This window comes from Pongo pygmaeus, chromosome 3, assembly GCF_028885625.2.
Source record: "Pongo pygmaeus isolate AG05252 chromosome 3, NHGRI_mPonPyg2-v2.0_pri, whole genome shotgun sequence".
Taxonomy (NCBI): Eukaryota; Metazoa; Chordata; class Mammalia; order Primates; family Hominidae; genus Pongo; species Pongo pygmaeus.
In genome coordinates, this window is record NC_072376.2 from 87,792,107 (window position 1) to 87,811,073 (window position 18,967).

An 18,967-nucleotide genomic window follows, 5' to 3' on the forward strand; every position below is an offset into this window, starting at 1 on the left:
CCTGGCTTATGTTCTAAATTAAAAGATTATTACATGTTCTGCACATAATAAATTTTTTTAACTTCTTTACAAACATCTTTTACAATTTACTCCACCTGGATAATTAGATGCTCACCCTCACTCAGGATAGAGGTAGATTTCATAGAGTCATAGCAATAAAAATTTAAAGTTCTGTTTCCGTATTGGCAATACATTTCTCCTTTTCTACAGTCCCTCTGCATTTTTCTTTGGTGATTCTGTTTTTCAAATCAACATGTTGAGAAGTGTATCAAGGGTTTAAATTTTAGACACAAAATACATGGCTTATTTTCCCGAAACAACATTATGCCCTGCACTTTTTCAGATTCGGAATTTGAGTGCACTGATGGCTAAATACACATATTAACCAACCGCTATAAAGGTTGGAAATGTGTCTGGGGTTGCACCATGCAAACTCCCTATGCTGTACTCCAAATATAATCAAGAAGGAAAGCCAGTGGCAGTGCAGACTCATCTTCAAATTTCCAAGCATTATGAAGATTGACTTACATTTTGCCACTTACACAGACATCACAATGAAAACCATGTTTCCAATTAATTCCAAAGATGTTCAGAACCCTTATTAGGCTGGCATCCTTGGAAGTGAAATTTTTCCTTCCACTCTGCCTTTACCCACCTGCCAACATTTTCATAATTCTCCAACTTGTTTTTCTTGTTCGGGATTCTCAGTGAAGTCCACAGCTCTTCCCCACCACCCCCATGCTCTCTCCAGCCTAGACCCCCCTCAAGCCACTGGTTCTGCCTTGCTGACCTCTGAGTTTACCGGCCACCTGCTGACATTAGGGAGGCCCTGACATAATCGCAGAGACTGAGCAGGTCAAGTGCATTGGATCTCTTCTGCTTCCTAAACACCTAGGAACCTGCTCTACTAGTGTTTAACTAACAATGTCCACCCACCAGGGGGCGCCCCTCCACCAGCAGTGCCGTCTGATGGCCTGTCTTTTAAGTTCTCCCTGGCCACGCCTGTAGTTCAAATAGTTTGAGCACTCCTTAACACTGCTCTTTAAAATGGAAAAAGAAGACCATTTATCGAATGCATGGACAAAAAGAAACAGATAATACCCCTCAGGTAAAATTCGTCACAGATTTTAGTATTTTTGCCCTTGGGAAAGCTATGGCTTGCAGTGAGAGGGGCTTTACTGCCACCTCCTGGATCACGGCTTGGCAGCACCAGGCAGTCCTCAACAGAGCCCAGGGAATAAGGTGTCATCCTAGTGAAATGAATGTGAGGTCAACGGCGCAATCCCAGAGCTCAGATCTTTCATAACTTTCCGTAAATAAGTCCTGTCCATCCAAGCAGAACTGGCTTCTCCATCCCTCTGCCCCAGGAGGGAGATGTGTTAATCTCTCATTGACTTATTTCCTCCCAAAACCCAGAAGAAGAAAGGGGACCTATCTTACTTAAAACAAGTGTAATTTTAAAATATATTCTGGTCGGGCGCGGTGGCTCAAGCCTGTAATCCCAGCACTTTGAGAGACCGAGGTGTGCGGATCACCTGAGGTCAGGAGTTTGCGACCAACTCGGCCAACATGGAGAAACCCCATCTCTACTAAAAATACAAAAATTAGCCAGGCGTGGTGGTTGTCAGGCCTCTGAGCCCAGGCCAGGCCATCGCATCCCCTGTGACTTGCACGTATACATCCAGATGGCCTAAAGTAACTGAAGATCCACAAAAGAAGTAAAAACAGCCTTAACTGATGACATTCCACCACTGTGATTTGTTCCTGCCCCACCCTAACTGATCAATATACTTTGTAATCTCCCCCACCCTTAAGAAGGTTCTCTGTAATTCTCCCCACCCTTGAGAATGTACTTTGTGAGATCCACCCCTGCCCACCAGAGAACAACCCCCTTTGACTGTAATTTTCCATTACCTTCCCAAATCCTATAAAACGGCCCCACCCCTATCTCCCTTCGCTGACTCTCTTTTCAGACTCAGCCCACCTGCACCCAGGTGAAATAAACAGCTTTATTGCTCACACAAAGCCCGTTTGGTGGTCTCTTCACACGGACGCGCATGAAAGTGGTGCATGCCTGTAATCCCAACTACTCAAGAGGCTGAGGCAGGAGAATTTCTTGAACCCGGGAGGCGGAGGTTGCAGTGAGCCAAGATCGCTCCACTTCACTCCAGCCTGGGAGACAGCGGGAGACTCCATCTCAAATTTTTAAAAAAAGCATTCTTCTGGCTGGGTTGCATTTCTCAAAAATCATTTTTTATCCACAATATGTTTTGAGCCAAACCCTATTATCTGAATCTGGTTTTTCCCTTGTTGTCAGATATAGGAAAACCAACTATAGAGGGAAGCCTCCAATACTCAAACTAAAATCTGCTTTACTTTTTTTAAAGACCTTAATATTTTTTATTCACAGAAGCAATTCAAATGACACACACACATATATATATATAAAATATATCAGAATATGTGTAACCTCAGTAGTAATCAAGAAAATGTAAACCAAAGCAAGATAAGTTTCACCCATCTATCTGGCCAAAATGGAAACTATTAATATCTAACGTGAGAAAATTTTCTCATATACTGTTGGTAAGAATATAAATTAGTACAGTCTTTTTGAGGGACAATTTGGTAAAATCAATCCAAATCTAAAATAAAGCATTGCTTTTGCAGCTTCAAAAATGTCCATCTCTGGTTAGCACTGTGATCGTTTTTCCAATGTCCGTTCTGTGCCTGCCCTGCTTTGTGGAAGCCACGTGGTTCCATGGGTGGGCTGCAATTGGCCTAAGCCAATCAGTATAATCCAGTTTCCCTTTGATCCCATTATTAATTCAAGGAAGGGAATTTAACAGAGGTCCAAGGTTCAAGCCCATCAGTGCTTGTCATTCACCTAGCTATTGTGATTGATTCAAGGATGAGTAGTATCCAAATTAGGCTCAATGACAGTGAAGTGTTGTTTAATGGCTGGGGAAACTCCTTGTCTTCTCCTCTAGAAGTAAATGAGGAAGCATGTAGCTCCAGGAGTCTAAGCTCTCAATGTTATATTATCTAAACAGATTTTAAAAATTAATTCCAGCTCTAAATAATCATAATCATATATTTATTTCAACACTCATGGCTCTATCATTTATTGAGTGACACTGAGTCAATTCCTTAAGTTTTCTAAGCCTATTATCTTGCCTATAAAACATGAATAACATTCCTACTTTCATAGGGTTATTACTGTGCTAGATGGTGTGGAGCAAAAATAGATAAATAAGGTTCCCCATCTTTATAGACACTGAAAATTTAGCGAGGCAGTGACACTGGGTATTGTTCTTGCCTGTGTGCCTTCAGAATCTAACCCTGACTCTTCTGGTGGGTTGAGGAGCAACTTAACACCTTTCAATAAATGGCTTTTCTAGTTAAAGGGAAAAAAAAATTGGGGGGGAGATAGGTATACATGTAAACAAAAAGAGTGAGAAGCCAAGGAAGACAACTAAAAACAGGTTGAGGAGGCCGCGCGTGGTGGCTCTTGCCTGTAATTCTAGCACTTTGGGAGGCCAAGGAAGGAGGATCGTTTGAGCGCAGGAGTTAAAGACCAGCCTGGGCAACATAGTGAGACCCCATCTCTATAAAAAATAGTAATAATAAAATAAAATAATAAAACAGGTTAAGGAGGGAAGTGACCAATTAAAACATTATTTTGTTGTGGGGGGTGGGTGCGGTCAGGGGATAGCTTTAAATCCTAGCAGCAAGATTAATGAAGATCACTTTCCAGGTCTAGAGCAGATGGGATAGCTGGTGGGAGGTAAACTGATATGAAAGCCTGTTCTCCAGACTGATAGGAGACCCTACCCTAGCTTAGGGATAGGAAAACATGCTGAATTAAGATATGTTGTTTTCATTTCCCTGAACCTTTCTTATATGTTCATATTAATCGACAATACATTTTCCAAAATGTTACCAGAAACTTCACTTCTACAGGAGATGGCCCTGAGTGCCAAAGTAGAGAATATGGAAATTAAGAGTGTGCAATGGGCAAAACTAAATTTTCACTGAAAACAAAGAAAAATGCTGTGTTGTGGATGGGTTTTGGTTTTAAAGAAAATTTCTCAGAATATATTCAACATCAGATATCCACAAATATCTATAAACACAAAGCTCTAAATCACAAGTTACCCACGAGTGATAACATAAGGTACTTACTTCTCAGAGGGCATGTTAAGAAAAAAATATGCTGTACGTTAATTACATTTTCTAGTTATTCCATGTCTGACGCTATCAAGAGAAAAAATAAGACCCTTGAGAAAACAATGTGAGAACATAATTTTTTATTCATATAGACAGAGGAGTGTTAAGCACCCTCTTCTAGTGCAAAAACACTTAATGCAAAAAACAACAGAGAAAAATCCATTTAGTCCAATTCACTAAGACTAGCCTAAAGCCTTAGGAGTAGTGCTCTGTTGTTTCTCTAATCCCCTGACCATGGTTCAGTTATATAGAGGAGGGCTTAGAAAACAAATCGATCACATTTTTCAGTCTAGTCTGATACATAGTGTATTACAGGTACAGCCTTATATTGTAGCACAACTAAGATAAAGGAACCAATAATGAGAGTCACATAAGAAAACACATTTTCTATGTTCCATTTCAATGGGAAGTCAGATATTCTAAGCAAGCAAGGGATTCTCAGTAAGGAAAACCAGGTTCTGTCACAACTTTTACCAGTTAGTCTTTACAAGAAATGTTATTTTATGACCATGCTGCTTATATCACCAGCTATACAAGAAAATTAGCTTGCCATCCCTACATCCAAAGTTTTCCAGAAGAATTAACAGATTTAAAATTTGCTTGTTAAATACCATACAGTAGTGTATATATTATTTATGGCCTCTTCATTAAATAAATCTAAGTTAAAACCATCTATGGAGCCCAGTAAGATAATATTTATTAATTTTAAAACATACATACACGCAGCAAGCCCACTGCTCCCCACCAGTACATACACATATTCCCTATTAGTGTGTGACTAAATCATATCCTTGCAAGAGAAACTAAATAACCTTAAACTTTAAAAAAGGATCATTTTGGTTCAATATCTATTATTGTTGATGATTATGTAATCTTGTTGATTACATCAACAAGAATCACTGAAACCAATTTGCAGAATCTTCTTTTTCTAGTAGTTCTGCGACAGTTCTAATTAGATATGATCCTCAAGTTGTAACTTGGACTTACAGTAAATATTTTTTAGTTCCTTAATTCTAAAGTTCACAAGGTGTTTTAATAGGCAAAAGATACCAAAAGCTAGTATAAAAACTGCAAGGTAATTGATCCTAGAACCTCAACCATTGAGCTGATATTTTCACACTGATCTTTACATAAAAATAGTATTGAAATAAGCCGAAGCGCCATTTGGCTTTAAGTATTGCCTGTTTGCCATGCTGCAGAATCTATTGGCAGTGTTTTTCAAAGTAAAAATAAAATAGTAACATTTTAATATGCAGCCTATTAATGCTGATACCCTAGTTTTTTCAGCATGTTATCCATACTAATGTAGTCAAACACCTGGTCACAGATTAAAAGTAGAGCTTTTAAATCAAGACCAAATTTTAATTTAACCACCACCTATAGACTTGTACATTGAAACCCCTTATTTGCCTCCTCTTGAATGTCCTACTCTTTTGAGTAGCGCAACTTAAATATCCAAGGTCAGAGTTTCAATATTAAGCTCCTCAGAGTAACAAAGAAAAGTTCTAGTTAAATTCTTCAGCTAAGTTCTAGTCAATGGCTTTGGAAAAAAAGCAACACACTATTAATTGGTTAAGGCAAAAAAAAAAAAAAAAAAACCTCACACAAATTCTGGTTCCCTAAACAACCATTCTCTAAAATGATAAATGCAGAACATGTCTAGAAACCCAGAAATCAAGAATCTGTAGCCAACTTAGTTTATTCCTCCCCTAAAAAGTTTTGGATCCATGCATTGGAAAAGATGTGTGGAATGTAGGTAAATGATTTTGCACCTTGGTGAAAAGCTTTTGAGAAGGCCTAAGTGTTTGAGGCCACAAGGAGACAGGAACTTCTCTGGATGCTAGTATCACCCTTAAACTACCAGGGGACAAAAGTGGAGTCCATAATAATGAACATTCTCTCCCCAAAGCCTCTTCAGCTGGGTGGTTCAATAGCAATTGGTCCACAGAAGAGTAATCAGTCCTGATCAGTTCTGTACGGAGCATTAGCACCAGAATCTTACAATACATAGAACTAACCAATGCCAGAGTTGTAGTAAGTCATTCAAAAGAGAAGGTTTCTCTGTCAAGCTTTCATTAGTGTGGTTCTTAGAAGATCTGCAGAGAGGCCAGAGTCTCATAATACACTGATAGAATATCAACAATAATTACAGAAGCCAAAGATACACATCGACCCATGGACAGGAGTTACATATTCCCTTAATATCTAGAAATGTGTAAGATTGTTAAGTGTGTTTTCATAGTTAAATTCAGGTAAAGCAAACAGTTTCTCTTACTGATCCTAGTTTCTTCAATTTTCTTCAACTGATCCTAATTTTTATCACCTAACCCCACCAAACCCACTCCTAAATAAATGTACACATTTATACACAAAACACACAAAGTTCAACGCATGAGTAACATGGCCTTTTATAATATTTCTCTCTGTCCCCCTTTTTTACACACTTTTAATCATGGGTAACTTAAAATATACAATCTCCTAACAGTAAATACACATTCATGTAGCAAGAACCATATCACTGTTATTCCACTGGATATATCTTGAAATAGCATCGGTGGACGTGAAAGGTAATGGGATAACAGTTGGGGAGGGCCATTTGTTCAATCTTCCTTTGAAACATTTGGAAGTCTTTGTCTTTCCCTCTTCTAGAAGGCCTTCCTCAGAAAATGCAGGCATTTCAGAAGGAAATGATCAAAACCATGAATCTCTCCTCTTGGGATATCAGCATTCTTGCTGCAAGAAGATGTCATCTCAAGTTCAAGAGCATCATCTAAAAGCACAGGAGGATATACCACCAACTATTTTACAAAAAAATCTTTCTGAAAATTAATTTTTATCTCACTTGCTTTCTCACACTGTATATATTGATAATATTGGTGGGTACTATGTAGTTTAAGAAAAGCTTAGATTTCAATTAGATGTATCAAAAGCAAATTTTTAAGACAATCTTTAGAATAATTACCAATCAAAACTATCATGCGTGTGGCCAGGTGCGGTGGCTCACGCCTGTAATCCCAACACTTTGGGAGGCCGAGGTGGGCAGATCACCTGAGGTTGGGAGTTCGAGACCAGCCTGACCAACATGGAGAAACCCCGTCTCTACTAAAAATACAACAAAATTAGCCGGGCATGGTGGCCCATGCTTGTAATCCCAGCTACTCGGGAGGCTGAGGCAGGAGAATCACTTGAACCCGGGAGGTGGAGGTTGCAATGAGCAGAGATCATGCCATTGCACTCCAGCCTGGGCAACAAGAGCGAAACTCCGTCTCAAAAAAAAAAAAAAAAAACTATCATGTGTAACACATATCTCTTTTCATGCAAATAATGACTAATTTTGACAAAACGCATCCAAGTTTTGCAGATCCTGTAGTTTACACAGTTTGTATGAATTAGTTGTTCATTGCTCAACATGAATTAACTCAAATGAATGCATTGCAAAGACTCTCCCAGGGCCTTGAAAGGACCTGTGCAAATGAAAGATCAAAACTTAAGCTTTGTTCACTTCACAGTAAATTCACCTTTGATGTCACAGATGCTCAAAATGCTTTGTAAAGGTTAACAGATTAATTCCAATAATACAGTTAGGGGCTGGGCGTGGTGACTCATGACTGTAATCCCAGCACTTTGTGAGGCCAAGGCGGGAAGATCACCTGAGTTCAGGAGTTCAAGACCAGCCTAGCCAACATGGTGAAACCCCACCTCTACTAAATATACAAAAATTAGCTGGGCATGGTGGCACACACCTGTGATCCCAGCTACTCAGGAGGATGAGGCATGAGGATCACTTGGAGGTTGCAGTAAGCCGAGATTGTGCCACTGCATTCCAGCCTGGGTGACAGAGCAAGACACCATCTCAAAAAAATAAATAAATAAATACAGTTGTGAGAATGTGGGAATTTATCATCATAATATTTTACATAGTTAATGAGATATTAAACATTGAATGACTTGCTTGAGCAAATAAAGTATCATTCAAAATGGTCTGATTGGCCAGACATGGTGGCTCACACCTCTAATTCCAGCACTTAGGGAGGCCAAGGCGGGCAGATCACTTGAGCTCAGGAGTTCGAGTCCACCCTGGGCAACATGGTGAAACACCGTCTCTACCAAAAATACAAAAAAATTAGCTGGGCTTTGTGGCACACAGCTGTGGCCCCAGCTACTCAGGAGGCTGGGGTGGGCGGATCGCTTCAGCCTAGGAGGCAGAGATTGCAGTGAGCCGAGATCACACCACTGCACTCCAGCCTGGACAACACAGTAAGATCCCATCTCAAAAAAAAAAGTCTGATTTTTGTTTTGTTTTTTTTAATACTAAAAAAGTTATATTTAAAAGGAAGTCAATAATTTGGTATAGCACTGATCTCTCTTTATTGGGAAAAATATTGCCAAGTATAATCATGCACTGTATAACAATGTTTAGGTCAACAATGAGCTGCATATACAATGGTAGTCCCATAGATTATCATGAAGCTGAAAATTCTTATTGCCTAGTGACATTGTAGCTAGTAACATCATAGTACAATGCATTACCTTTTCTATGTTTTGATATATTAATATTTACCATTGTGTTACAATTGCTTACAGTATTCAGTACAGTAACATGCTGTACAGGCTTGTAGCCTAGGAGAAATAGGCTATACCACACAGCCTAAGAGTATAGTAGGTTATATCTTCTAGGTTTGTGTAAGTAAACTATGATGTTAGCATAACAGTGAAATCACCTAAGGATGCATCTTTCAGAACATTAAGCGAGGCATCACTATAATCAATCAATCTTGCTTTACAGGCCCACAGGGCAAATGACTGATAAGGGAGATAGGTATATATCTTTCTTGAGCACTTGTCACCCTAAATTCACATTACTATATCCAATAAAATGCAGGAGATTAGTTTAAGAGCAAGAGATGTATGCTCTGTGAAAAGGGATTTCATCTCAGAGACAAATACTACTTCTGGTTTTCTAAGTGGCACAACTCTTTCTCTATCAGAAGTTTTCATGGAATCAATCAATGGAGAAGGTTTCAACTGAGAAATTGGTATTCAGCAAGCCACAAAATAGTACCTGTGAAAGGCTACACAGCTTTAAGTACGAGAAATCACACCTACCCAGTTCAGAACCAAAATGGTTCTCAGTGCTGGTGTTCCATTTGAGGCAAATCAGCCCCTGAATCATCTGACAGGGGAGGTCCTGATACCTATAAATTAATAATAGAGCATCATAGGTTCTCAGTAATTGCAAAAGTTCTACTTCCCCAAAATTTCAATTCTATTTGTTCAAATATTAGATGTTTATAATTAACTATTCATAGCGCAAGTTGCCTACATGGAAAAGAATGAAGTAAGGGGACATTGTTCTTTTCCTTTTCTTTAGTCCCAAACATTACTGCTGAGTGGATGTTATTCTTTGATCTTAGTTTATGCATATGTTAAAAGATACTTCTGATCTGCCAAGGCAGTGTAAGCCCACTACAGCCCATCTCTTCTACTTATTACAAAAATACAAAAACAAAAACCTGTTGGAACCATCATATAAAGACTTTGAAGCAGCCCTTATAACTCTGCTACATGAAGTAAAGGAAAACATACTTGAAATGAATGAAGGGATAGGAATTCTTAGCAGAGAAATAGATGCTATAAAAGGGAGCCAAATGTATACTTTAGGACTAAAAAGCACAGTATCTGAAATTTTAAAATCTCACTGGATGGGCTTAATAGCAGAATGAAGATGATAAAGTAAAAAGTCAGAGAACTTGAGGATAGATGAATAGAAATGGCCCAATCTGAAGAACAGAAAGAAAAATGATTAGGAAAAAGTGAACACAGTCTCGGGAACCTATGAGAAAATACTAAATGGTCTACCATACATATCATTAGACTCTCAGAAGGAGAGGTGAGAGATTATGGCAGAAAAAAAAATTTCAAAAAACAATGACCAACAACTCCCCAAATCTGGTAAAATATGTAAGTTTAAAGATTCAAGAAGGCTGGCAAACCCCAAACAGGACAAACTCAAAGAAAACTATGTCTAGATACATCATATTTAAGCTAATGAAAAGATAAAAATTAAATCTTGAAAGCAGCTAGAGGAAAATGAAACATTAAATATAGGGAAACAATTCAAATGCCTGAGAATTTCCCACCAGAAATTACAGAGATCAGAAGACAGAAGAATCCCATCTTTATAGTGCTGGGAGGAAAAAAAAATATATATATGTCAATCCAAATTCCATATCCAATAAAATATACTTCAAGAATTAAAGTAAAATAAAGTCATTCTCAAATGAAGAAAAACTAAGAACATTTGTCACCGTCAGACCTGCTCTGCAAGAAATGCTAACAAGAAGCTTTTCAGGCTGAAGGAAAATAATACCAGAGGAAAATCTAGGGAAAAAGAGAGACCGACAGAAATGGTAAAGAGCTAGGTAAATATAAAAGACAACTTTTTCTCATAAATTGTTTAAACTATTTATGACTGTTTAAAACAAAACATACAACGTATTGGGGTTCTGAAGACATGTAAATGTAGTACATATGAAGTTCTAACTTAAAGTGCAAACTGGGGAGAAGGGAATATGTTTGCAAGGTTCCTACTTTTTTTGTTGTTAATTATTTATCAAGAGAAACTATTTCTTAGACCACATATTCATGTTTCATAGCTCAGGAACACAGGTAAGTGACAAACTTCCAGGTAATTCAACCCAAAGAAATCCTTTGTATTCCAAAATCACTTCGTATTCTGAAAGATACCAGCCTTCCCCATCTCCTCCAAATCTTTCACGGAATCATAATTTCTGTAGAAATCTGCGTATGTCTTCTTTCTTGGTTCAGCCACAGCAATCTTACAGACAGCTGCAACCCCCAGGGATACAATAAAGGCTCCAACAATATGAAATCGCAGACATTTGGCCAGAAGACCACACATCTGAGGTTTTGCCAAAGCGGTGGAAGCCATGGTAGTTACTGTCCTTTATAGGTATGTCAACCTCAAAACCAACGTCTTTCCTGGATGATGGAGAAATGGATGGGCAATTCGTACTTTTTATTTCAAGGGGTACAATGTAGACTATGAAAAATTAGTGATATACGTTGTAATTCCTCGAGCAATCACTAAAAAAAATATAAAAAGATATTGCCGAAAAAATACTAAAACTATTCAAAAACAAAAGAAAACTGGAAAGGAAAAACAGAGGAGCAAACAGAAAACAAATAATAAAAAGATGGGACTAGATCCAAAAATATCAATTATCACATTAAATGTTAATGGTCTAAACATTCTGTGGTCAGCAGGATTGTAAAGCTATGCCCTTAAGATTCCTGTCCCTAGCTAGTTAATCAAATTAATTTCAGTACCGATATGAAGGGACTTTGTACATGGAATAAATGTTACTAATTAGCTGTTAATTGTTACTAATTAGCTGTTAAATGTTACTAATTAGGATAGATTATCTTCGTGGGCCCAGTGTAATCATGTGAGCTCTTAGCATCAGAGTAAGTCAGAGATGTGGCAGAAGGAGTGGTCAGAGAGATCCAAGTGTAAGAGAGATTTGACCACTGTTGATGGCTTTGAAGGCAGAGGAAGTGGGCCATGAGCCAAGGAATGTGGGTGGCATCTAGAAGCTGAGAACAACCCCCAGCTGTTAGCCAGCAAGGAAATAGGGACTTCTGCCCTACAACCATATGGAACTAAATTAGCCCAACAACCCAAGTGAACCTGGAAATGGTTTCTCCCCTAATGCCTCCAGAAAATAATGCAGCCCTGTAGACACCTTGATTTCCACCTATGAGACTCATGCAGAGAAGCAGCTGTGCCCTAGCTTCTGACCCAGAAACTGTGAGATAAAAAATGGATATTAATTTACTGTGTTAAGTAGTCCCCCCCATCCACGAGGGATATGTTCCAAGGCCCCCAGCGGATGCCTGAAACCTCAGATAGTACCAAGCCCTAAATATACAGTACTGTGTTTTTTTTATCTGAAACTGAAAGCCTAGACAGCTACTAAGCAATAAAAGGGTAGGTAGCATACATGTATACAGCATGGATACACGCGACAATGGGACAATTCATGTCCCGAGCAGAACAGAGCAGGACAGCTCAAGATTTCATCAGGCTATTCAAAATGGTGTGCAATTTAAAACTTAAGAACCGTTTATTTCTGGAACTTTCCACTAACATTTTCAGACCACAGTTGACCATAGGTAACTGAAAGTGCAGAAAGCAAAACTATAGATAAGGGGGCACTACCATATCTCTGAGGTAGCAGAAATAATAAACGAATACACATTCCAATTAAAAGGCAAAGACTGACAGAATGTATACAAAGGAAAGATCCTATTTATATGCTGTCTGTGAAAGAAACACTTTAAATATAAATATAAAAAACAGATAGGGTGAAAGTAAATGAAATCAACAAGATTTACCATGCAAACATACGTATAAGAAGTTTGGAATGGCTATTTTAATATCAGATAAAATAGACTTCAAAGCACAGACCACTACCAGAGAAAAAGAGAGGCATTTCATAATGAGAAAAGGTACAATGTATCAGAAAGACAAAACAATTATGCGCAAATACCTAATAATAGAGATTTAAAATACATAAAGCAGCCAGGTGTGGTGGCTCACTCCTGTAATCCCAGCTACTCAGGAGGCTCAGGAGGAGGTCAGGAGTTTGAGCAACACAGCAAGGCCAGCCACAACATCAGAGCAAGATCCCATCTCTCAAAACAAAAAGGAAAAAAATTAGCTGGGTGCGGTGAGCTGTGCCTGTAGTCTTAGTTACTCAGGAGGTTGATGGGGGAAGATCGCTTGATCCTAGGAATTCAAGGTTGCAGTGAGCTATGATCATGCCACTGCACTCCAGCCTGGGCAACAGAGTGAGACCCCATTTCTAAAAAAAAATAATAAATACATGAAGCAAAATAATAAAATACATGAAGCAAAAATAAATAGATACAGGCCAGGTATGGTGGCTCATGCCTGTAATCCCAGCACTTTGGGAGGCCAATGCCTCCCTCACTTGAGATCAGGAGGTTAAGACCAGCGTGGGCAACAAAGCGAGACTCTGTCTTGAAATAAATAAATTAATTAAATTAAATTAAAATAAACATATAAGAGAGAAATAGGCAACTCTACAACATAATAAAAGACTTTAACAGCACTCTTTCAAGAACTGATAGACCTAAACAAAAAAAATTAAGAGCATAGATGATCTGAAGAATACTGTACTATTAACCACCTTGATCTAATTTCACATTTATAGAACAATTAATCCAACAACAAAGAATATATATTTTTTCAAGGGAACAAAGTCAATCACCAAGATAGACCGTAGACCATAAAACATGTCTCATTGAATCTAAAAAAATCAAGATCACACTGAGTGTATTCTCTGACTACAATGGAATTAAATTACAAATTAATCAGTAATAAGATATCTAGGGAAACCTCAAATACCTGGCTATTAAACAACATTTCTAAATAATTCATAGGTCAGAGAAGAAATTACAAGGGAAATTAGAAAATGTTTGGACTAACCTTTTTTTTTTTTTTTTTTTTGAAGATGGAGTCTTGCTCTGTCACCCAGGCTGGAGTGCAGTGGCACCATCTCGGCTCACTGCAAGCTCTGCCTCCCAGGTTCACGTCAATCTCCTGCCTCAGCCTCCTGAGTAGCTGGGACTACAGGCACCTGCCACCACGCCCAGCTAATTTTTTTGTATTTTTAGTAGAGATGGGGTTTCACCATGATAGCCAGGATGGTCTTGATCTCCTGACCTTGTGATCTGCCCGCCTCAGCCTCCCAAATTGCTGGGATTACAGGCGTGAGCCACTGCACCCAGCCTGGACTAACCTTAATGTTAAAACATGACAAAGATATCTTTCTCAAAAAAAGGAATTATAGTAGCAGTAATAGGAGGTTAGATATATACAAAATAATTAATCAAATAAGTAAACATATTAAATTACACATAGAATAACATACAGCTAATTTTCTCACTGTCAAAGAAGAGTATGGTAAACTACACCAAACTCTGTGATGTTGGATTAGAATTAAAGGTATCTTTGTAGATTTCAGTAAGCATAGAAATGAAAATACAACATATCAAAAGCTGTGGGATGAAGGTAAAGTAGTGCTTAGAGGAAAATGTGTAGCTTTACATGTTTACATTACAAAAAAAACAAAAAACAAAAAACAAAAAACTAAGTGACCAAGTGATGGGTTTCCTTAAGAACCTAGAAAAATTGAGAGAATAAACCCAAAGTAAGTAAAAGGGGAAAACTAAGAGGAGACATCAATAAAATAGGGAACTGACAGATAACAGAGGAAATTAACAATGCCAAAGGCTTGATTTTGTTGAAAAACACAACAAAATTGACAAACTCCTAACTATACTGATCAAGAAAAAGAAAGTAAACATAATAAAGTAAAAATAAATAAGGAATAATCATCACAGTCCTTACAGATATTAAAAGGACAATAAGAGGCCAAGTGCAGTGGCTCACGCCTGTAATCCCAGCACTTCGGGAGGCTGAGGTGGGTGTATCACTGGAGGTTAGAAGTTTGAGACCAGCTTGGCCAACATGGTGAAACCCCGTCTCTACTAAAAATACAAAAATTAGCCGAGTGTAGTGGCTCATGCCTGTAATCCCAGTAACTCGGGAGGCTGAGGCAGGAGAATCGCTTAATCCCAGGTGGTAGAGGTTGCAGTGAGTTGAGATTGTGCCACTGTACTCCAGTCTGGGTGACAGAGCAAGACTCCGTCTCAAAAGCAAAAACAAAACAAAAGGACAATAAGAGAATGCTATGAACAACGTCATGCCAACAAATTTTAAAAATTGTATGACACGAACAAAAGGATTAAAAAATACAATCTACCAAAAGAGACACAAGAAGAAACAGAAAACCTGAATAGCACTGTATCTTTTAAAGAAATTGAGAGGCCCGGCGCAGTGGTTCACACCTGTAATCCCAGCACTTTGGGAGGCCGAGACGGGCGGATCACGAGGTCAGGAAATCAAGACCATCCTGGCTAACACGGTGAAACCCCGTCTCTACTAAAAATACAAAAAAATTAGCCGGGCGTAGTGGTGGGCGCCTGTAGTACCAGCTACTTGGGAGGCTGAGGCAGGAGGATGGCGTGAACCTGGGAGGCAGAGCTTGCAGTGAGCCGAGATCGCGCCATTGCACTCCAACTTGGGTGACAGATCAAGACTCTGTCTCAAAAAAAAAAAAGAAAAAAAGAAATTGAAATCAGGCTGGGAGTGGTGGCTCACGCCTGTAATCTCAGCACTTTGGGAGGCCGAGGTGGGAGGATCACCTGAGGTCGGGAGTTCGAGACCAGACTGACCAACATGGAGAAACACCTTCTCTACTAAAAATACAAAATTAGCCAGGTGTGGTGGCACATGCCTGTAATCCCAGCTACTCGGGAGGCTGAGGCAGGAGAATCACTTAAACCCAGGAGGCGGAGGTTGCCGTGAGCCGAGATTGAGATCGCACCATTGCACTCCAGCCTGGGCAACAAGAGCAAAACTCAGTCTCAAAAAAAAAAAAAAAAAAAAAGTTATCCAAAACTTTCCCCAGAATAAAGCTCTTGGGATAGATGGCTTCACCAGTGAATTCTATTAATATTCAAGGAACAAATAACACCAACTTATTAAACTTTTTCAGGAAATAAAGAAAGACCACTGCTCAACTTGTTTTATGAAGCTAACAAAACCTTAATGTTAAAACATGACAAATAGTATCTTTTTTAATAAAGGGAAATCATAGTAGCAGTAATAGGAGGTTAGATATATATAAAATAATTAATCAAGTAAGTACATATATTAAATTATACATGGAATAACTTACAGCTAAATTTCTTACTGTTAAAGAAGAGAATAGTAAACTAGGCCAAAACTGGGTGTTGGATTCACAATTAGAGGTATCTTTGTAGATTTCAGTAACCATAGGTAGAAATAGAAATAAACTCATAGTAAATGTGTATGTATATACATATGTCTATGTACCTAGCTCTGTCCACTAAGAGGGTCTTGGAACAATGACTCCCCCCAAATCAATGGACACACCTAGACCCCAGATCTTAATTTCTAAATATGATTTTCTACTAAAGGAAACTAGGGATCCTTAGAGAGATGGCTGATTTCAGGCTGGTACAAATCCATCCGCATTATCTGTTGTGCCAGATAGCAAGGAATTCCTCAAAGAATGATGAGGACTTGTCAAAAGGAGACAGAAGCTACCTTGAAGGGGATCCCACTAGAAAAACTGGACTAATTTGAACATCAAAATAAATAATGACTCAACAATGTGAAAACAAACAACCATTAAAAATGGGCAAAAGATTTGAGCAGATATTTCATCAAAGAAGATATACAGCTCTTTCATGTGCAAATAAGCACATGAAAAGATTCTCAACATCTTTGTCATTAGGGAAATACAAATTAAAACCACAATGTGATGCCACTTCACACCTATTAGAATGGCTAAAATTAAATTGACAATACCAAGTATTGGTGAGGATAAGGCACACGTGAAATTATTATGCATTGCTGGTTGAAATACAAAATAGTGTAGTCATTTTGGAAAAATTTGATAGTTTCTTATAAAGTTAAACATATACTTACCAAATGACCCAGCAAATCCATTTTCAGGTATTTACCAACTAAATGTGAAACTGTATATTCACACACAAAAAACACATTTACAAATGTTTATATAACACTTCACATTTAATTGTCAAAAACTGCAAACAACTCAACTGTCCCTCAGCTGAAAAATGGATAAATAGATAAATAGACTCCATCTCTAAAAAAAAAATTGTGTTAGCTGGGCATGGTAGCCTGCACCTGTAGTCCCAGCTCCTTGGGAGACTGAGGTAGAAAGATGGCTTAAGCCCAGGAGTTCAAGGCTGTAGTGAGCTATGAGCATGCCACTGCACTCCAGCCTGGGCAACAGAGCAAGACTATGTGTCCAAAAAAAAAAAAGAGGCCAGGTACAGTGGTTCATAGCCAGGTGTGTTGGTGCACGCCTGTGGTCTCAGCTACTCAGGAAGCTGAGATGGGAAGATTGCCTAAGCCCAGAGGATCAAGGCTGTAGTGAGCCATGATGTTGCCACTGCACTCCAGCCTGGATGACACAGCAAAATCCTGTCTCAAAAAAAAGAAGTAAAGAAGTATATAAGAAATGTATTGATACTCTATGGTTCCTAAATGTGGAATCTGTGACAGTGATTATCTCTTACATGACAGGAATTTGTTCAGTTTTAATTAAATGTTGCTATAGAAATTGTTGGCAAGAGATAAGGCAAAGCAATCACAGCAATAAACCCTTTCATCAGCATCTCTAGATAATTGTTATCCTCACAGTAACACTACTCCTTTGTAGAGCTCTACAGAACTATTAAAGAGTTAACAGTGAGGCTGGGGGCAATGCCTCATGCCTATAATCCCAGCACTTCAGGAGGCCGAGGCAGGCAGAACACTTGAGGTCAGGAGTTCAAGACCAGCCTGGCCAACATGGTGAAACCCTGCCTCTAATAAAAATACAAAAATTAGCTGGGTGTGGTGGCACGCACCTGTAATCCCAGCTGCTCAGGAGGCTGAGGCACAAGAATCACTTGAACCTGGGAGGCAAAGATTGCAGTGAGCTGAGATTGCACCACTGCACTCCAGCCTGGGCAACAGAGTGAGGCTCCGTCTCAAAAAATAAAAATAAAAAAAGAGTTAACAGTGGAAAAAGCATCACCATGGATAAAGAACAACATACAGGAAATCTCTATGAAATGGAAATGTGTTAATAATGAGGATGGAGAATTAATTCTAAAACAAAAGTTGCCTAGCTTCAAGCAAAGGTGAAAAATCTGTCTGAAGCAGTAAAAGGAAAGTACAATGTCCATAGCCAAAGTTTGTAGCTAGTTATGGTTGGCTCAGGAGATTTAACTTTGCCAGTTTGTTCAGTGTAAAAATGAGTGATATGGCTGTTGATATAAAGGTAATAGAAACACATATATTCTGAAAAGTTAAGAGCAATGATAGAAAAAAAATGACTATATGGAATAGCAAATCTTTAACATGGATAAAATGGATTGTCTTGGGGAAAATATGTCAAATAGATAAACTATTTTGGAAGAATAAAAACAATTCCAGAGTTTCTCCCTTTGAAAGGTAGGTTGTTTATTACTTTGGAGTTAATGTAGTGAAATACTATGAAATATAAAAAAAAACCCAGTAGTTAATAAAAACTGTAGCTAGGCAGCATACCCAGACACACATATTTTTCACCTATAAAAAATGGATTACTGGCCAGGAGCCATAGCTCACGTCTGTAATTCCAACACTTTGGGAAGCTAAAGCAGAAGGATCACTTGAGGCCAGGAGTTTTGAGACCAGCCCAGGCAACATAGCAAGGCCTCATCTCTACAAAAAATTTAAAAATTAGTTGGATATGGTGGTGCATGCCTGTAATCTCAGCTACTTGGGAGGCTGAGGTAGTTGGATTGCTTAAGCTCAAGGGTTTGAGGCTGCAGTGAGCTGGTATCATGTTACTGCACTCCAGCTTGGGCACCAGAGTGAGACCATGTCTCTAAAAAAAAAAAAAGTATTATGGGAAGTTAGGAAATGTTTATGTAAATATATATGTAATAAAGGTACTAAGCGCAATGAATCAAACAAACTTTAGCAAGCAAAATGTTATAGATCCCACCAATAAACCTGCACAATTCTTAAGAGCAAACTCTC

The 18,967-nt window shown here is 38.6% G+C and overlaps 1 protein-coding gene across 4 annotated transcripts in view; it reads right to left on the bottom strand.

The window, feature by feature from the left end:
• Positions 1-4,289: 4,289 nt before the first annotated feature.
• The window catches only part of CDKL2 (cyclin dependent kinase like 2), a 54,398-nt gene continuing 39,720 nt past the window's right edge, over positions 4,290-18,967 (bottom strand). The window contains exons 13-14 of one of the 4 annotated variants that reach the window (XM_054485766.2): positions 9,334-9,422; positions 4,290-6,960 (exon numbers count right to left, since the gene is read on the bottom strand). In XM_054485766.2, coding sequence (XP_054341741.1) covers positions 9,357-9,422 — 66 coding nt within the window. In that variant the 3' untranslated portion in view covers positions 4,290-6,960; positions 9,334-9,356. Of the gene's footprint in view, positions 6,998-9,333; positions 9,423-18,967 lie in introns of all 4 variants that reach the window. The other 3 variants (XM_054485767.2, XM_054485768.2, XM_054485769.2) reach the window with 3 other exon arrangements.